This window comes from Otolemur garnettii, unplaced genomic scaffold, assembly GCF_000181295.1.
Source record: "Otolemur garnettii isolate 467f Iridium unplaced genomic scaffold, OtoGar3 scaffold00140, whole genome shotgun sequence".
Classification (NCBI taxonomy): Eukaryota; Metazoa; Chordata; class Mammalia; order Primates; family Galagidae; genus Otolemur; species Otolemur garnettii.
The window spans coordinates 1,429,865-1,450,614 of NW_003852535.1; the positions used below are offsets into that span (position 1 = coordinate 1,429,865).

The 20,750-nt window shown below is 50.6% G+C and overlaps 1 protein-coding gene and 1 long non-coding RNA gene across 2 annotated transcripts in view; one reads left to right on the top strand and one right to left on the bottom strand.

Annotated features, from left to right (window-relative positions):
- Window positions 1-1,133: 1,133 nt before the first annotated feature.
- The window catches only part of LOC111728074, a 46,594-nt gene continuing 26,977 nt past the window's right edge, over window positions 1,134-20,750 (bottom strand). The window contains exon 3 of the long non-coding RNA XR_002775483.1: window positions 1,134-1,362. This is a non-coding gene — a long non-coding RNA (uncharacterized LOC111728074). The remainder of the gene's footprint in view (window positions 1,363-20,750) is intronic.
- The window catches only part of SLC22A11 (solute carrier family 22 member 11), a 17,238-nt gene continuing 11,370 nt past the window's right edge, over window positions 14,883-20,750 (top strand). The window contains exons 1-4 of the mRNA XM_003798768.3: window positions 14,883-15,839; window positions 17,961-18,064; window positions 19,310-19,464; window positions 19,565-19,733. Of these exons, the coding sequence (XP_003798816.1) occupies window positions 15,447-15,839; window positions 17,961-18,064; window positions 19,310-19,464; window positions 19,565-19,733 (821 nt within the window). The 5' untranslated portion in view covers window positions 14,883-15,446. The remainder of the gene's footprint in view (window positions 15,840-17,960; window positions 18,065-19,309; window positions 19,465-19,564; window positions 19,734-20,750) is intronic.

Sequence of the window (20,750 nt, forward strand, 5' to 3'; positions counted from 1 at the left end):
CTCGCTCTTGCTGAGGCTGGTCTCGAACCCTTGAGCTCAGGCGATCCACCTGCCTCAGCCTCCAAGGGTGCTAGGAATACAGGTGTGAGTCACCACAAATTTTCGGACACTGAAAAATTTTAAGTGCTATTAACAATAACTCCAAAAACTAAAATATGTGAGTACAAATCTAACAAAAATATGCAGTTTTTGTGTGCTGAAACTATAAAATTCAGATGAAAGAAATCAAAAAAGACCTACGTATATGGGCAGAAATCCTGTATTCATAGAATAAGAGCTCAATGTGGTTAAGTCTTCGGCTTCCAGCTCCTCGTCTGCTTTCTTTGATCCTGTGGAACCCTCCTTCCTGGAGGGGCTGACAAGGCCTAGCCCCACCATATTCTGTGGCCATGAACAGAAGCTCAGGGAAAGAGGTATTGGTTTGTAACGACAGCAGTAAATGGTCTTTGGGAAAAAATGTTTTCAAATAGTAGGTAAGTATATAAAGTCAAAAGTTAAGTTCTGGCTTGGTGCCCATAGCTTGGTGGTTAGGGCGCCAGCCATATACACCAGTGCTGGTGGGTTCAAACCTGGCTCAGGCCTGCTACACAACAATGACAACAGCAACAAAAATATAGCTGGGCATTGTGGTGGGCACCTGTAGTCCCAGCTACTCGGGAGGCTGAGGCAAGAGAATTGCTTAAGCCCAAGAGTTTGAGGTTGCTGTGAGCTGTGATACCACAGCACTCTACCAAGGCTGACAAAGTGAGACTCTGTCTCAAAAAAAAAAAAAAAAAAGTCAATTTGTTTCTGAAAACTTCCTTCAGAAAGTTCACCAGGGGAACCACTGCTATCAAGTAGCTCAGTTCACACAACAAGACCTTAAGGCAAGGACCCCAGACTTCTATTGTCTAGATTCAGGTCCTGGCTCTATCATTTATTGGCTGTGTGACCTTGGCAAATTTTTTAACCTCTCTGAGCCTTAATCTTCACAGGTGTGAAATAAGAATTCAGTTTAAGATTGGACATCTTTATGCACTCGTTATGTAAAAGTCCCAAAAGAAGTTAGCTTTATTTATAAGGCTCATACTTCATACAAAAAGTTTGTTTTTATTTTCACAATTGTGAAAATAAGTGAAGACCAACCAAATGAGAACAAGCAAAAACTGTTTATTCAGAATTTGCTGTAGCAGGGGAGTCACTGCAATCACCTGTTTGGCAGAGACTCAGAGGCAGGCGGGGTAGTGGGAAGGCCGTACACAGAGTGAGGAAGGGAAGGCTCAGTCAGGTGTGCCCAGAAGGAGTTGCTGGCATCTAGGACGTCTAGTTAGTGTGACTCCTGAAGGCGTGTGTGTGTGCAGATCTGGCTTTCTTTGGTTGGTCCTAAATTGGAAACCAGGACAACAATTAGGAAAACTGGCAATTACTGGCCAAGGTCCCACTGACTGGGCCCAGTTGATGCAGAGATTATGGTTTTGCTCCCTGGACTGGCTGCTGCAGGCCGTACAAGGTTCTATTTTCATATGTGGTGAGGCCCCCATTTGTACCCTCACTTTCATATCCACACTGCCCTGGGCCTGCCTTGTGCAAGCTTCTCCCTTTCTGTCCAGGGATGTGGGGCCAGGACACCCCGAGGCAGGCTCCTTGCACTGGGTCACCCCCCATCTCTGCACTGCCTCCGGCTTTGCCAGCTCTGGAGTGTCCTTGGGCTGGGCTCTGCCAGCTGTGCAGGGGCCACATCCACCTCCTGAAGTCACAGTCCAGGCCTGCACCAGACCAGGCTGCTGCCCTGTCACTCACATCTCTGTGGGTCACTGTGGCTTCCTTGTACCAGACTCTACCTGTACCTTGGCAGAACTGACATGCTTGTCGCTACCTGGGTGCCCAGGTGTGCTGACAGGGCAGGCGGGCCGGCGGCCACCACCTGAGCAGCTGGTGCTATTACTGCCTTCCGTCCTCAGTCTCTCTCTCTCTCTCTCTCTCTCTCTCTCTCTCGTTCAAGCTGCTTTCTGGATCGCAGGGCCCTGGGGTCCTCCTGTCTGGGTTCGACCCTGGCTCCATTATTTACCCTGAGCCTACTGGTCTGCTTGAATTCCACACAATGATTCAGCACAGCCCCTTCCTGCTTGGTGGGACAGGACAGATGGTGAAGCCACATTGGTAAAGCCAGGGTGACATCACTGGAGCAACAAGGAGTCCCGGAGATTCCTTGGGGGTCTGGGCACCTGGGGTTAGGGGGGTCTGCCTTACCCTGGCAGAGGACCTGAGGCAACAGGAGGAGGGGGGCAGGGCTCTCCCACAGGCTCCATGACTCCCTATACTCGGGTGCCCCAGGATCCAGAGAGGGGCCTGGCTCTGTTTTACCAAATCCCAGAGCCCATGTGCACCCCTGCCAAATGGCAGCAGGAGCCTGGGCCGGACAGCCACCAGAGAGCCCCAAATTAAACCAGCCCTGCAGTGTCAGGCAGCTCCCCACCTCTCCCAGCTTTTCCTCTGCCCTCGGCAAGTGAGGCCTGGCCGGCCTGGGGCCTGGCTGCAGTGATTTCCCACAGTGGAGGCTCTGGGCCTGAGGGGCAGGCGGTGTCAGAGGGGGAGTTAAATGTGCTTTCACAGGGTAGCAAGTTTATTCCCATTTCCACTTTCTTTCAGGAGAATTCACTCAAGCTTCTTAAGCCCTGCTAATACCTCATTCTAAAAACAAAGAGAAAGCAGCCTCCGGCTCTGAGCCCCAGCAGGCAGCTGCAGGCAGCTGGAACATTGGAAAGTTGGGCTTGTTTTCACAGGATGTATTTTTGTAGTTTTCTTCTATTTGAGGTACTGGGTTTCCGGTTATGGTGGTTGATATAAACATTCTGAGGAAAATAAATTATTTAGAAGTCAGTTCACTGAAAGAAAACCATGAATTAAATAATAGCATGAGTGATCTGACAGAAGCCAGCACGGCGTGTAAAAGGCGGAAGTTTGGAAAGTGCTGCTCGGAGGCAGGACCATTATCACCTGCTGGGTCAGACACTCATTATTTTATTCCTGTGTCTTATTCTTGGGTTGTCCTGATGCCTTGAACCGGGGTCTGGAGGATTTTGGAAACTTGGAACACATATTAATTTATTAAGTCTATACCACCTCATTTCATCTTCATACTCTGTTTTACAGATGAGGAAACTGAGGCATAGTGAGATTAGCTATTAATAACTTCCCTGAGGCCAGCCAGCCTGAGAGTGACAGAGCCTTGAACCCCACTGGCAGGCTGTGGGGTCTGTGCGTGAGCACCCACTGTGGCCCAGCTGCTCAGCCCTCCAGCTCAGTGGCAGAGCGGCACTGCTGCGACTTTGTTCCTATGTAGCCTTTTCAAAGCCCTCAGCCCCCTGGTGCTGGCTGCCTCAGAGCCTTAGGGCTGTGGTGTCCCTGTGCAGCACCATCCAGTGTGCTGGTGCTGAGGTACATGGGCACTACAGCACTGACCTGGGCCCCTGCTGTGTGGGGACAGAAGAGACCAGGGTCCCTGGGGTGGAAATCCTATCCTGGGCTGCTCTCTTGGCTGGTGTCTCCAGGTTGGGGGAACTCGCAGCATGGAGTGTGGCTGTCATTGTTCTTTCAGGGCAGAGTTGAGGGAGTACTGGTCACTGGTGTGTGAAACAGCCTCAGCTAGGCTGCATTTGGAGAATGTTCCCATCTCTTTTCAGGATGACAACAGTGGTGGGGGAGTGGGCCAGATATACGCTCGCTAGGGGAGCATCCTGCCCAGTTCTGAAGATCTGAGGATCCCTGGAGATCCCTCCCTCCCCATCAGCTGCCATCCCTGAGTCCTTCCCGCACTGCAAGCAGAGGCCTTGTCTCCTTCTCCCTGGGACTAAAGGCCTTGTCTGCCTGACACCACCCAGGGTGTGGAGGATGGTGAGTGAGGCCCTAGGGGAGAAGGGGCTGAAGATGAGAAACATAGGGGCAAAGTCTTGGTGACACAGTCCAGGGGAGGGGGCTCCCTGGTGGCCGCAGAGAAAGCCCAGTGGTGCCAGAGTCCCTCTGGGCTGGGATGTCCCATTCTCAGTCTCCTGGAGGCTCCGGGTTCCTATCTGCCCATGCTATGGACAGCAGGAGGCCCCCACTCCTCAGGGAGCCTGGCCTGAGGGGCTGCAATCAGTGGCCTAGGGCCCCAGTGACCTCAGGTGTCATCCATGCCATATGGGACTCACCTGGCTCTTGGGTTCACTGGCCACCTGACCCCATGTGGCTGGGAGCCTTAAAACCTGGGTGCAAGTCCCTGACCACACCCCTACCTTCTCCATTTGCCTTTTGTATTCATCGTTCCAGAAGCAGGAGAACGTCCGGAAGCAGAAGGCTTTAGGAGAAAAAGAGATTCATCAAGGGAACCCATTTTTGTCCTTCTCCTGGGGCCTCCTAGACACCTAGATTTAGACCTCCCTACTCCATCTGGGCCCCTGAAGGCTTGTCCCAGGGAGGGAGCACAGCCTGAACCCCTGTCCCAGCCCATCTCACAGCCACCTCCCTGGCTGCCCTTCCAGAAAGACAGAACAGCCTCCACATTCCATTCCTTTGATCTATTGGGACCCACCCTGCCCACAGATTGGCCCTGACCATGGCTTTGGGGGCTGAGGAAGGCTGATGTGCTGAAGGGAAATCAGGTTGCAGATGAACAGAAACAGCTAATAAAAATATGAAATATCTAGTGTGCTAGGGCGGCTTCCTTCAGGCACTGGTGACATTGCAGTCCTCGTCAGTGTCTCCCGAACAGGGAGTGACAAGCCATGGACCCCAGGCAGCAGCCTAATGTGCTTCACATGTGCCAAGTAGACAGCAGAGCCTGGGTCCCATGGAGGCAGCGTCTGCACCAGCTCCAGTGAGCCTGGGTCTGTTAGCTTCTCACAACAAGGTCATGCCGAGGCCTGGCCAGGCAACTCCCTGCACCCCTCAAGGATGGTCAGGCACCTCCTTTATACTCGCATGTCCCAGCTCTTTAGCATTTCACCATCTTTCTGTGCTTGTTAAATCTGTACAAGTAGTGCTTATGTTTACTTGTGCAGTCGGTGCCCTAAGTGCTTTACTTATATCCACAAAACAACCTATGCGATAGACACCACTATTCCACATTTCACGTTGAAAGAAACTGAGGCACAGAGAGATTAAGTCACTTGCCCAAGGTCACTGAGGTAGAACCAGATTCAAATCCGGGTAGTCTGGTTTCAAAGCTTGTTTTCTTAACTGCTGTGTTTGTCTGTTTTCTGGCCTGCTCCCCTCCAGACTACGCTTTGTAAGGTCAGAGTCCAAGTCTGTTTTATTCATCTTCACATCTGTAGCTGAGTGGCCAGGTCCTCAAGAAAGATTTGCTGATTGAAATAACAAATGGGTGGATGAATGAAGACTAAGGTCACCTATAAATTGCAGGAGTCATGGCAAGAACTTAATGTACAAATCCACCTCTATTCTTGGGGTTTAAACATTTCACCAGGTGTGTGTCAATTTTTCATTATTTCTACTCAACAATTACTGGGACGTTGCGATCTAAACATTTCGACCTTCTTCAGCTCGGTGATATTTTCTTTTCTTATTTTTTCTGTTACTTCAAGCTCTAAGTTCAATGTTTTCTCTACTTTAGGCAGATGTTGAAAACCTTCAATCTAACTTCCATGTCTTATAACTTTTTGTTCTTTTTTTCATTTCCCAGTCCTTTTTCTCTGTGTTCTGAGAAACTCCTTTGTGATGAAATTCCAGGTCAGTGTAACACCTATTCAACTGACTAATTAATGTTCCCAGAATTTGTTTGCAATTTTCAAAACTGAGCATATTTCATATTCCCACCAGCCTGTTTTTAAAAAACAGATATCCTCTTGAATTTCTCTGGAAACGTAAACTACGGGTATTTTACCTTTTTCATATGCTTATTGTATTACCTCACCTACCAAACGTATTGGTTCTTCTGTTTGTTGAGTTTCATGTCTCTCTTTCAGTGCATTGGAATTCCTTGTATTTTTGGTGTTTGTCACCCAGGGGATTCTTAAATGAAGGAATTTTTTTTCTGAGACAGAGTCTCACAAGGTCACCCTCGGTAGAGTGCTATGGTGTCACAGCGCACAGCAACCTCCAACTCTTGGGCTTAAGCAATTCCCTTGCCTCAGCCTCCAGAGTAGCTGGGACTACAGGTACCTGCCACACTGTTGTTGTTGCAGTTGTCGTTGTTTAGCAGGCCTGGGCTAGGTTAAAACCTGCCAGCCCCGTTGTATGTGGCTAACGCCCTAATCACTGAGCTACAGGTGCAGAGCCAAAATGAAGGAATTTAGTTGGCGAAGAAGTGACTGCGAGATCTCAGTCTTTAGCTGTGTTAAGACCAATGAAGAGGAGAGTCTGGGATCCATGAGGGCAAGGGGCCTGTTCAGGGAAAGGGAGAAAGGTGGGGGTGGGGAATATGTGTCTCTGGGCCTCCACCTTTCTAGCTGTCTGAAAAGAGCAAATCCTAGCGGGCTGTGACAGGCCCAGCTCATCTCTTTTCCCTCAAATATCATTTTGCCTCTTTGCACCATTGCCTGATAGACTAGAAATGGATTTGACAGAGGCACACTGGGCGCCTACTTTGAGACACAGTCCTCTCATTTATCCAGCAAGCACTGAATAGGCACTTCCAATGTACCAGCAGAGTCTGGGCGCTGGGAACCTTAAGGAACTTATATGTCAGTGGAGATGCAGGTGTGTAAACAGGCTTTAAGCTTCTCTCAGAAACCTCCTCTGAGGAGGCAGAACTTGGAACAGCTGGGGCTATGGAGAAGAAGAGTCAAGGTCAGGGATCCTCAAACTTTAACAGGCACATAGATTATGCTGGATCTTGGTAAATGTGGATTCTGACTCCTGAAGTCTAGGTTGAGGCCCAACCCAGGTGATGCTGCTTCTGCTGTGGATCACACCTTGAGTAGCAAGGGTGGAGGGAAGACACAGCCTCCTGCTACCCTGCCACCATGCTGTGGGTGTTCTGGGGGCCTGTGGAAATCCCACTAAGAATAGAGCTGCTCCTGGGGCCTCTGAAGGAGGCCCTGACCCAACCCCAGGCCCATAGCAGGCCTGAGGCCAGTTTGCAGGTCAGCCTGACCTGCAGGTTCCCCACTGCCCAGAGGTTCATGCCACCTGGAAGCCACGTTCTGGGGTGGGTTTGCCTAGACAGGATGCTACCCAGCAACTTGTGGGCTCAGTCAGGGGAGACCCCTCTTCAGAATTAGGGAGGCTGGCTCCATTCCAGGGTCAGTGACCTGGGTCAGACAAGGTTCTATAGTGGTCCACACATCTGTCAGGCCTCTGAGTTTGCAGTAGGGTCTTTGTGAGTGCTCAGTGAGGCTACTGTACACAGTGAGTGCCCAGGGACTCTCAGCTGTCTCCGAGGCCCAGTGACTCAGCAGCATTTACCGGCACTGCTGTTGGGCTCAGCTCTCATAAGTTCACTCTGGGACAGGTAGACTGTCCAGACTGGTAGACTTCCAGGGAGCCAGAGAGTCATGTTCCACTGCCCATGGCAGTTGTTTAGAGCCAGGACTGATGTGGGCCATCCTCGAGACCAAGCTGGGAACCCCTCCAACCACAGAGCTCCTTCCAAAAAAGAAGGTAAGTGGTGGAGAGGAGGTGCTGGCCCATGGTTAATAGGCGTAAAGGTCAACCCAGCATGTGACCGGGATAAGCTCACTTGGTGTAGGCTGGAGGTCAGGATGCTTCCCCTTACCACAAACAGACACTATGAAATTCTGAAACTCTGTGCACGCCAGAGATTTTTCCTTCAAAATAATTGTAGAAATCTTCGAAAGAGCTGGAGAGACTTCGTGAGGGCCACAGGTCTCATTGTAGGCAGCCCATGGCCACTCTCCTCTGTAAGTGTATTGAATCCACACTCTCTTGCCATCCCCAGGGTCTGTGTCCAGTCCAGGCCTGATGCTGGGCCTTCTTCTTCTAGCCCCATCTCATCTAAGGGATCTCCACACTGACCTCCACCCCCAGACACTCTCCTGATGCTCCCACATCCTCTCCTGCCTCTCTGGGCCCAGCCTCAGGCTTTCTATGTTCTTAGAGTTCCCTGCCCCCTCTCCTTCTGTCCCCTCCCCTCCCCTCCAATCTGTGCTTTTGCTCAGTTCTTCGTGGCAGTGGCACCCCCAGTTATGTCCTCGCCTCTGACCCGTGGTGTCAGTTTGGCTCAGGTCTCATGGTTAGACTATGTTTTAATTGACTCTTACATCCGTCCCCCCATTGGACCTATTTCCCTGCTGGTTGGTTCACTTTGGGTCCCCAGGGTCCAGCATGGGGCCTGCCCCCTGGTAGGGGTTTAATATGTGTGCGTGGAGCTGAAGTGATGATGAATTCTCTCACAACCTTCAAATGTGAGTCTTGTTCAGTGGAAGGAAATGTCTAGAAAACAATTTTAAGAACTACATGCAATAAATATGTGTTTAATAAATGGTTTTCTAAAAAAAAAAAATGGTTTCCTAGAGCTGCTGAAACAAATAGTCACTAACTGGGTGGCTAATGACAACAGCCATTTATTCTTTCATAGTCTTAGAGACCAGAAGTCCAAAGTCAAAGTGTTGGCAAAGCTCCGCTCCCTCCTGAGAATCCTTCTGTGTGTCGTCCAGTCTCCGGGGGCTTGGGGACTCTTTGGCCTGTGTCCTCATCACTCTGCTCTCTGCCTTCATCTTTAGGGGACAGCCTTCTTTTCTCCCTGTGGCTCTCCCATGTGTCTCTTATAAGGACACTTGCCATTGTACTTAGGGCCTATCTGGAAAATCTAAGATGATCTTGTGTCAAGATCCTAAACTAAAAGACCCTAAAAGACCCTTTTTCCAAATGAGGCCCGTTTATGGGTTCTGAGACGAGGATGCGCAGGGGTCTTTGTGAGAGCCGCCATTCAACCTATCACAAAGTGCCATGAGATTTTCATGCTGAAGCTTCTCAAACAAATGCAAGGAACCAGTCTGTTACCATCTGGGTGTGGGTCCATCCAGGCAGGAACTGGTGGCTGGAGGCAGCCCAGGTGTCACCCCCCAACACCTCAGCCACCACTGCCCATCTCTGAGCTTCTGTTCTAAGGCAAAATGAGAGATGGGGACAAATCCCAGGACCTTCTGTCAGTAAGTCTCCGCCGTCCTGGGCCCCTTTGGTTTGTTGTGTAATGCTTTAAGGGAACTGGTAGGTGGCAGGTGCCCCTAGAAGGTGTGGAGTGGGGTTGAGAGTGGGGCTCTCACAGGGCCGACTGCCTGCGTCTTGGCTCCCTCTCCATCACATCAGTTGTCAGACTTGGAAAGATTGTCTGACTTCTCTGTCTGGTTTCCTTATCAGTCAGCCACCTGTACAGTCGTCTCAGACATGATCTGGCCATGACCAGACCGACCATGCCGGTGACCAGCCCAGTGCCGCACTGAGTCACAGGGGCTGCTGCTAACCAGCTGTCCTGCCTCACAGAGGAAGGCTGGGCAGCCTTCGGTTGGGATCACAGAGCCAACATAGAAGGAAATATGGTATGAGAGCATCAGCAGGGTGAGTGGATGGGGAAGGGAAGGGAAGCCCTGGTGTCCAGTAAGTTACCACAGTGGGCAGTGGGGGCTGAGGGAACTGGGACATTGGTCCCCTAGGTGCCTCCAGCTATTGGTTGGAGACTGCTCTGGGGACATTAAGGCCCCAAGGCTTCTAGCTCTAGGCCCTCTTGAACTCCTGCAGCCAGAGAAAGTTCTCAGATACTTACAGCAGGAGCTGTCAGAACGCATCAGAAAAGACAGCTTATGGCCTTTGTCCCCCCACAACCAAAGGAAACAAACAGAAGTCAAATAGTAAAGGTTGAACCTGTGTAACTGAGTTAAGAGAAAGTGCCAGACGACACCTGGGTTGCTGTTTAACTCCACCAGTTTCCAGACATTACGATTCTGGCAGCTGGTCAAAGTTCAAATGGGCACACAGTGATGAGGGACACTAGGGAATGAGAATAAACCTTTGCCCCTGAGCACTGGACAGCCGCTACCCATCCAAGGATGTTAGACCGTCTGGTTAAAATCTGACCTCCTGGAAACTGCAAGCTCAGCCAAGACCCTCTTCTGCCACCTCTCCTCCCCACCCCCAAGCTCCCTAAGGCCCTGCTTGCCTCTTAGCTTCTCTACATATCAAGGGCCAGGCTGGCTGGGCTGGACCACAGCGGATCACATGACAGTGGATCACACGATAACGGATCACATGATAACAGCCCGGCAGGCGGAAGACAGAAGGAAAGCACTCCATTATGTAAACCGAGGCACAGCATAAGAAAACACATCCAAATCCTCTTGAATGAAATGTGTACATCTTTGAAACTAAAAGACATGACAAAGATTTTTGCCAAAAAAGGAAGAAAAGAAGAGAAACTACAGCCCCATCTTATATGTGAAGATTCATGAAAACTTCTAAATAAAACATTAACAAACAGAATCTAGTAGTACATTAAAGGGATAACACACAACTCGCCATGAAAGGAAGATTTGGCACTAGGAAATCCACTAATATTATTCATCATATTCATGGATTTAAGACGCAAAGTCGTACTGTCAACTCTAAAAATGCTGGAAAGGCCAGTGATTAAATCCAACGCCATTTCATTCTTCATTGAAAAAAACACACCATGAAATGACTCCTTTATCATGGCATGGAAAAGGCTTTTCGAATTATGACTCAAGATCCAAACCCCAAAAAGAGAAAAATTGATAAATTCAATTACGAAAATATTTTGCATGCAAAAAAAGTGTCAATAACAACATGAGTCGCTAAAAGACAAACTGAAAAAAATATTTGCAACTTATTTTACAGGCAAAGAGCCAACCTTCCTAGTCTACAAAGAGTTTGTCGTCATAGAAACTAGTAAGAAAACAACAAACTGCAAATGAATAGGCAAAGAATATGAAGAAATAGTTCACAGAAAAAGAAATATAAATACATCTTAAGTATATTAAAAGACAGTCTCACTCATAAGAAATGCAAAATAAAGCTACACTCAGGTGCCTTTTTTTTTTTTTTTAACCAATGATATTGGGGGAAGAAAAGAAACCACCAGTGTGATGCTAGCTCCCTGAGTTAGGGAACTGGGGACAGTATACCCAGGTGTGTCATGGGGGAGGGCGACGGGCTGCCTCTCAAAGCTCACTTCCCTTTCAATGACATGATCCCACTTCTGGAATTTTATCCTATAAACATACTAACACACATTCAAACTAGGATATGTGCAAAGCTATTCATTTGATCATTGTAATGATCAAATGTAATTGATTGTAATATCATTGTAATATCAGAGTGTTAGACACAGTTCAAGTGGCTGTGAACTGGAGACTGGTTGAGTAAAGTACAGCAAATCTGTACAGAGGAATACTACCCACCCGCAGAACACCGAGGAAGACGCTCTCAGATGAGGAAGAAAAGGCAGCCAAGGTTCACTGTTGTGGGAAATAAACGCAAAGGGAAAAACTACCTTTTGTGTAAAAAGGAGTAAAATAAGAATGTACATTTGTCCTTGCTTCCATTTTCAGAAAGAAAATCAGAAAAGATGCATAAGAGACTAAAAATGGCTGCCTGAGGGTGGAGGTGGCAAGCCGGAACCGCGTGGAAGGAGGCAGAAGGGCCTTCTCACTGCACGCATTTCTGAACATTTTCTATTTTTGAATGATGCGAATTTACTACCTGTTCAACAATTTAAAACTTTTTTTTTATTTTTTTTGCAGTTTTTGTGGCTGGAGGGCTGGCTTGAACCCGCCACCCTCAGTATATGGGGCTGGCGCCCAACAATTTAAAACTTTATGCATGTATTTGAAGATGAATTAAGATAGTTCTGGAAGAACGCTCATTGTTGGTGGTAGTACTGTCTGGGTATGTGGGGGTGAGAAGGGGAGAAAGGGCTTTTACTTGTCATTTTACACTCTCTTAGGCCATCTGGGTTGTTCACCACATGCATGTAGGACTTCGGAAGTAAAAACAGCTAATTGCAAAGATTTTTGCTGACATTATTTCTGAATATATAGAGAAAGGGGTTCACATGGTTCCCCCGGGGCAGGGAGATTCTTGGGGCCAGAGCGGACAAGGGGATTTCCTTTCATTCCCCACATGAGTCTGTGTTTTCACAACATCCATGCTGTAAGCGGACACTAGAGAATTGATTTAAGGGGCTCCCTTCATCCTCTCTCCCTGCAAAAAGGAATGTGGGTGAATTAGGAAGATTTGCAAAGATCAGGTTTTATAACACTTGAGACCCAGGGACTCTAAGTGGCTGCCAGACAGTGACTTGAAGAGGAGTTCCAAAGGGAAGAAAGAAGTGGTTTACGCTTGTGGTGTTGTCAGTGGGGGAAATCCCCAATGTTGTGCCCCTCCAGGAGGAAGTAAAGAACTGAAGAGGTAGATCCAGGTTTGTCCTTCTTGTGGTTCATCAGTACCTCCTGCCCAGTGGAGGAGGCCTGTTCTCTAGAAGAGGAAGATAATTTAATATTTTATGGTGACTGTTTCTTTGACTTTCTGATGGATCATGGGGCATCTTCACACAGATACAGTGGAGAAGCAAGGAAACAGGAGTTAGGATCTGAGCCCCTGGAGGGCCCAGTCCCCACCACAATGTGAATCTAGGAAAGATCCTCACCTTCTGCCAACTCCAGGCTCTTTCAGAATTGCACGGAGAGGCCAAACAAGGTGATGGTTATGGTGATGGTGATGGTGATCATGATGTTAATCAGTGATGACAGTGATGAGGATGATGGTGATCATGGTGATAGTGATGGTGACGGTGATGCTGGTGATGATGATGGTAGTGGTGGTGATGGTGATGGTGATGACGATGATGGTGATGATAGTGATGATGATGGCAATGGTAATAGTGGTGACAGTGATGATCGTGGCAATGGCTAATATTTATTGTCAGGCTCATTCATCATCTAATTCAATCTTACTACCTTACATGGAAGACACCGTCCTGGAGATGAAGACACTACCGTTCAGAGAAGGGAAGTGGACCGTTTGAGGTTATTTGGTAGCCATCCTTGCCTTTGGTCTAATCTATGGGATTTCCTTGACTAGAAAAATCAGCTCCAAAGGCAATTCAGGTTCTATAGTAACGCCAGATTCACTTTACATAAATAAGTTTAGTGAAACACACCAGAGGCATTGGTGACTATAATCTGGGGCTGCCTTTGTTCCTCCCCAAGCCACCCTCTCCCCACCTCTACCTGGGGACCCTTAGACAATGGACACCTAGGCAAGGACAAGCCTGGTTCTGAAAATGCTGCCGTCCCAGGTATGACCACCAGGTGGCGGAGCAGCTGCACCGAGCCCTGCCCCCAGCAGCCCCAGAAAAATAGAAAATACCAATTAAAAATTCCTTGGCCTGCAAAGGGGAAGTCAGTTGGAGATTCCGGGAGCCTTCTGGCAAATCCGGGAGGTTTGACCTTCTGCTGTAAGCAAAGCCTGGGGTGTCCATAACAGGCCAAAGGCAGGGAAGAAGAAAAAAAAAACAGTTTAAAACATATGGAAAGAGGAAGGATAAAGAGAAATGAATTTCTTCCTGAACACCTTGTAGTTTAGCAGCCTTTCAAAGCAAGTCCTGGATCCCAGTGCAGCAGAATCTCCTGGGAGCTTATTTGAAAATGTACATTCCTGGGCCCAGCCTAGCCCCCCTCCTATGGCTTCTGATACCTGCTGAGGTTTGCAAACACCAACATACCAACATTTCAATTCATAGACCAGAGACCAGAGGCCAGATGGAGGAGGCCACTGCTTCTGAGGTGCAGGCCTGCCCCATTAGGAGGGTGTTTGCACAACACCAGAACCTAGTAGGAGTCTGCATGCAAGTTTCAGCCTCTGGGCAGCTTGGCCAAGGCAGCCCAACTCTTGCAGCTTTCTGTGCTTCAGTTTGGGCTGGTTCTTCCCCCACCCCCAATCTCTATTTGCTATTTTAAAATTCATAATGAGTTCCTGCCTGGAGAGGCAGAGTCAGGAAGGAGCCTGGGCTTTGAGATCCGGGCCTAGAATCTTGCCTCCCTGCTTCCTGGCTGGCTGCCATCTTGGCTGGGCCCCTTAGGGAGATTCTCGGAAGTTCAGGGTCCAGACACCCACCCACACCTCACCTACACTTCCAGCACTTCTGAGTCCCAAACTGACTCAGCAGCTTCCCTCTCACACTCCGGGCAGTGACTTCGAGCTGACCCTAATTCTGACCCACATCCTGAATTTCAGCTTTGTGCTGGGATTTGGTCCATGACAGGCTAGACCACACAGCAACTGCCCAGAGGCATCACAGAAAGCTCGGGTTTTAGGTGTCTGGCTTGAATCCAGGCTCTGCTGTGTGACCTTGGGTGAGCTGCCTGCCCTCTCTGAGCCTCAGTTCCCTCATTTAAGAGAATTAGCACCATTTCTCTCCTGGACTGCTAGAAGGAATGAATGAGAGGGCACACAGCAAGCCCTCTAGGCCAGGACAGCTTCAGTAAGAGGCATTGCCTAAGTGGGTCCTAGGGCAGGGATGGCTTTGCCCCTCCCCAGTGGCCTCAGACCTTGGGTCACAGAGGTGTGATTTTGCTCAATTCCCCAACCTTCCCACCTGCTCAGCTCCAGGGCCATAGGGACTTCTAAGAGATACCAGGAAATGGTAGCCATGGTTTCCACACTGAGGGAGCTCACTGTCTATTAAAGGCAACCTAAAACCTTGGAATAGAAGCTTCCTGAAATAGCACGTCGGCAAGCTGGTCTCCCTGGCGCTGCCTGGTGGGAGGTGCGCTTCAGGAAGGAAAAGAGCACAGGCCGATGCTCCTGCCAGCGCTGCCCACCTGGACCCTGCCCCCGCCCGCCTGGGAAAGGCCTGTCCGAAGCCTCACGTCGGGCTTGAACTGATTGTCAGGATGGACTTAGGTTAGGCCAACAGTTTTCAGATTTAAAAGACCCCCTGTAGAAGGTTCTAAAGATTTAAGATTTAAGAATGAGATCAGTGAGCCAGCAGGGAGCTGCTGAGGCCTCAGGCCCTGAGACTTGAGCCCGCCTTCCTCACCCAGAAGCCCTTGCAGATTAAGTTTTAACTAACACAATGAGGCAACAACTCTTTCTCCCACAACTGAAATTGGTAATATCACAGCATTGTGTCTTCTTTAAAAAATTAACTGCTTAACTTTTAGCTTTGGATGCTGGAGAACCCAGAAGGCGGTTCAGGCTTCCCTGGTCTGGACTTGGTAGGCAGCCTGGGCACAATGAGCTTTGTCCCCTGATTACTCCCTCCCCCTGCCCCGAAGAGTGGTCACTCTGGACACAGAACAAGGAGGCGTTCCCTTGGAGGATCTCAGGGCATCTTGGGACTGACTCAACCAGTCACTGGACAGCTACTCCGCGCCCACCCAGCCTGGGAGAGGGAGGGAGAAGGTCTTGGCAGTGCAGACTCTGGCCTTTGCAGTGGACTCCAAGCACAGGCAGGTGCCAGCCTGTTCACGGACTCCGGGGCAGCTCTGTTCATGGCATTCTTGAAGCTCTTAGAGCAAGCTGGGGGTGTGGGTCTCTTCCAGGCCCTACAGGTCTTCACCCTCCTTCTCCCCTCTGTCTTACTGCCCTCCCACATCCTTCTGGAGAACTTCTCGGCCGCTGTCCCAAGCCACCGATGCTGGGCACACATGCTGGACAATAGCTCTGAGGTCCCTGCAAATATTGCCCCTGAGTCCCTCCTGGCCGTCTCCATCCCACCCGGCCCCAACAACGAACCCCACCAGTGTCGCCGCTTCCGCCAACCACAGTGGCAGCTCCTGGAACCCAACACCACGGCCACCAACTGGAGCGAGGCAGCCACAGAGCCATGCCTGGACGGCTGGGTCTATGACCACAGCACCTTCACCTCCACCATCGTGACCAAGGTGAGGGCCTCCCCTTCCCCCACTCATTCCAGTTCTGGCACCTTAGAGCTCAGGGTCACAGATCATAGTTGACTGGACACAAAATGGTCCTGTCCTGGAAGGGACATGCCTCCCCAGAGCCCCCTCACTCTCAGTCAGCTTTTAGCCCCTCTGTGTCCACATGGTCCTACAAAGGGACCCAGTGACAGGAATCAGTCTATAGGCAAGGACTAGCTCCCAGGCCCCTGGATGGGTGCTGGGGGGCACCCAAGTGGGCGTCCAGGTGGCACCTCTGGACATTAGCACCTGGTTACCTCTCTGGCCTCACTCTGTCCTGACCCTGTTAGGGCACTTTTCTTTTTTTTTTTGGCCAGGGCTGGGTTTGAACCCGCCAACTCTGGCATATGGGGTCAGCACCCTACTCCTTTGAGCCACAGGCACTGCCCTGGGGCACTTTTCAGCTATGACTCCAAGCTACTCAGTCACAGGGGGACATCTGAAGTGAGGGGGGTTCTGGCTAAACCAACCTGACAGGATTCTTGCTGAGACAGGCTAGGATGATCAGACCGCACCTGGGAGGGGGCGTGGAGGGTAAGGAACCTAATCAGGTCTGTCAGGTGACCAGATGTTGAAGATGGGGTGGGGGCTTCTTTGCTAAAACTGAATTTTACTAGCAAGTGCACAGATGGGCTTGGGGAATGGTCCGAGCTTAACCAAGGCTTGGCCAAGCAAAGAATTTTTGTCACATGACACATATGTACTGACTGGTGATGATGGTCCAGATGTGGATCCAGGCCAGGATCCAGGATTTCAAGGGAGTCTTCGAGGAGCGGACTTCACTCACTCAGAGTTTGAGCCAGTGACACGGCAGCACACGTCCTCGTCCTGCACCTTCTAAATGGCAGGCACTTTTCCAAATGCTTTCCTGTAGTTGCAGCCTCATCACAATCTTGTGCGTGTGCGTGTGGGGGGGTGGGTGGGGGGTCCTATTATTGTTCCCATTTAATCAGTAAGTAAAAGGAAGCACAGAGATGTCAAGTAACTTGCCCCGAGACAAGCAGCTGATGTACCGAATCTGATTCCATCCGAACAGTCAGGGTGTGCGCCCTGGTGTCATAAGTGAACATGAAGGAAAAAAGCCAGTCCTGAGAGTGGGGAGGCAGAGGCAGGGTGGTCGGGGAGGCTTCTGTGAAGAGGCAACATGGATGACAAGAGAAGGAATCAGTCATGTGACGGTCAGGAGAGCCCAGCCAGGACAAAAATCATGAGCAGGAGAGTGTCCGGGGCTGGAAGGAGCAGAGCAGGGCCCGGTACACCTGGGCACAGGCGGGGTGGGGCTGGAACGGCGGGTAGGGCCAAACTAATGGATTAGGGTCAGGGTCAGGGCCAGGATCAGGGGTGATGAGCTGGGATTTTCTTTTAAGTCATGGAGGGGTTGGAGCTAGGAAGAGATGAGGTCTGACTTGTACCTTCAAAAAGGTCACTTTGCAGGGTGGAGGGGTGGAGGACTCACTGAAGACTCCTGCAGTCGCCCAAGCAAGCATGGAATGGAGAGAGGCCGGCAGTACTATCAGGCCTCCATGACTGGCTGGGATGGAGGGTGTAGGGGTGTTCAGATGACAGATGCCCAGGTTGGGGGTGCAGCCACTGAAAAAGTCACGGTGAACCATGCCAAGCCCTCCGTAGTCACCCTCATGCCCCGATGAGCATGGCGTCACAGGCCAGTCTCTACAGAAGACAGCCCAGCCAGGGGCAGTAACTGAGGCAAGTGTACCCCACAGTGGTAGAATTCAAGCTTGCGGTTTAACCACTGCCAGACACTGCCTGCCAAACTTCTTTTTACAAAGATATTGTTAACTTTCCTACCACTTCTGCTTCTTTGAGGCCGTCCTGCTCATGAGAGCCTGCCATCTGCAAGACTGGCAACCAGATCTCATGCAGCATGGCCATCACACTGCCAGACCCAGGGCCGTGTCACACTCTGTCTTGCTGCTGACAGAGTCCTTCCTCCTCTGTGGCCTGGCACCAGGATCCTAGGGATCCCCTTGTGGATGGGGGAGCCCAAGGACTCAGGCTGCTCCCTTAGCCACACCCAGGCCCAGTGTCCGCTGAGCCGGACTGTTCTGCCTCCTTCTCCTGCAGTGGGACCTGGTGTGTGGCTCCCGGATCCTGAAGGCCCTGGCCCAGGCCATTTTCATGTCTGGGATCCTAGTGGGAAACTTCGTCTGGGGTCTCCTCTCCCACCGGTGAGTGTCTCTCCCCTTCTGGCTCCCTCAACATAAATCACAGATTGTGGAACAGAAGGTAAAAAAGGATCAGATGGACATCAGTCCCTAAGACAGGGCTCCAGGGTCTGGGTACCGATCACCAGGCCCCAGGGGATGAAGACTCCCAGAGACTCCCAAGAACTTGGCTGTGAACCTCATACCAAGTTAGTCTGTGCTGAGGGAAATCAACCTTCAGCCATTGACCATGCTTAGTGAGCGCCACTGTGTGTAGGTGCTGTGCAGCCCCTGCCCTCAGGTAACTGACAGTCTCCTAGAGAGACAGACCCAAGAAACAACAGGGCTGAGGGACAGGGATAGAACCAGAGCTACCTGGAGAGCTACCTCCAGGCTGACTGGAGAAAGTGACATCTGGGCAGAGACTTAATGGGTGGCCTAGTCTGGACTACACAAAGAGGGGGGAAGAGGTGAAAGGGTGTCAGGCATGTGTAGTCAGGGGACAAATGACATCTCACAGGTCACCGGGGCCTGGAAAGGTAGATGAAAGCCAGGGCAGAGGTCTTGGTGGCCAGTTAGGGCATTCTCATCCCTCTAAAGATGCCAGAGGCCACTATCCCTCATTCTCAGCTGATGGCATCACACACCAGTTGAAGCCCCTGGATGGGGGTCCATCTCCTAGCCTTGCTCAGGTGACGCTACCTGATGTGCTCCCTTCACTTGTGCTGGGGCAGCCCTGCACATGCAGCCAGCCCCCTGCCACTTGGGTGCTGCTCACACACCTCTGCTCTGTCCACTGTGCCTGAGTTGCCTAAAGGCAGCCCACGTGTCCGGCTGGAGGCTGCAGGGCACAGGGAGCAGGTCATGGGCTCTGCTTGTCTCCGGACACCACTGTCACAGCTCCAGGCGAGGAGTGGGCTCCTTTGCTCAAGTCATGTACACTACAACAACCCTATGAACAATGATGAATACCCCATGTTACAGAGGGAGAAACTGAGGCTCAAAAACATTGAGTTCCATGTCCAAGGTCACCCAGGAAGGGCAGAGCTAGACTCAAACTCCTGTGTCAGATGCTGAAGCCTGTGTTCTTGACTACAAGGCTGCTCTGCCTCCTGAGAGAGAGGTGCCGCTTTCATACAAGAGCACCAGGGATGTACTCCAAGAAGCTCAAAGAAGAAGGAGCTGCCCCCACTAGGACCCCTGCCTTTGTTGAATCCTCAGAAGGCAAGTGGCAGTCCCCATGGGCCATACGCTTGTCTCCTGTGACAGGTTTGGGCGGAAGCTGATACTGAGCTGGAGCTGCTTGCAGGTGGGCGTGGCTGGCACCAGCACCATCTTTGCCCCAACTTTCCTTGTCTACTGTGGCCTCCGGTTTATGACTGCTTTTGGAATGTCTGGCATCTTCCTATCTGTGTTAACGCTGAGTGAGTCCCTGGCTACCCTGCTCCCACCCTGGGGGACAGGAGAGGATGGGGACTAAGCCCCACCCGGGGCCTCACTGGCACATGTCTGCATTGGCTTCAGTGGTGGAGTGGACCACAACCCACAGGAGGGCTGTCACCCTGACCGTGCTGGGATGCGCCTACAGTATGGGCCAAATGGTGCTGGCCGGCCTGGCCTTCACCCTGCGGGACTGGCGAGTGCTCCAGCTGGCTGTGTCGGTGCCCTTCCTGGCCATCTTCCTGATCTCCTGGTCAGTACTGGTGACATCCTACCTTGGGAGATCCAGGGTGAGAGGGTGTCCCCTCATTCCCACTGCCCTGGAAGGCCATAGGCCACAAGTCATAGGAAGCCACAGAAGGGCAATGGAGTGAGTAGGGCCCTTGGTAGGGAGAGACATTCTAGATTCAGAGTTTGGGGTGAGTGTTTCAGCCAGAGGCCCATGTTGCCACTCGGCCCTGGCAGGTGCTGACCAGCCAGCAGGGCTTTGGCTCCAATGCCAAAAGTAATCAGGAGATATTGGCTCACAAAAGTAATCAGAAGATATTTTAAAACAAAGAAAAACTGTACTTCTACCTTCTTTTGAAAAACTGGAAGATCCAGGGGCATCAGTCCAGACTTGGGCCAGAGTTGAGCCAATTGCTCTCCCAGTTCCCCAGGCACTGCCACTCTGGGCAGTGGCACAAGTCCCCACCTCCAGCCTACTCTCCTCCACATCAGGGAGGATCATTGTTGGGCATGAAAATATATTATTACTACCATTATTTTTGCTGCTGCAAATATCCTGGGGTCTAGAAATGCTTCCCTGGGTTGGGGCTGAAGGAGGAAAAACAGGGAAACAATTGGTTTCGGGTACTGGAAACACACAAGTGAACAAAACAGACAAAAAGCCACTGGCCACCTGGAATTTATATTGTATAAACAGGATGGAAGCAAGGAGGAAGGCCATCCCATAATTACAATTATTAAGCCACCCTGGCCATGCTGATTGTGTGCGTACCAGGTGAAGCTTGTAATACCAACATGTATTAACATATTTACTAGGAAGATGATGTTATTACCACCATCTTCAGATAAGAGACTGGGGCACAGAAAGGTTAAGTCACTTGCCCAAGGTCACACAGCTGGTGAGTGCCACAGGCAGGACTTGAACCCAAGCAAGTTGCCCCTTTACACCACAATGTTAAGCAGCCTCTAGGAAGCCTCCACTTCCCTGCAAACAGGGCTGAGCTCTGGTGAGAAAACTCTGTGTCTTTTTTTTTTTTTTTTT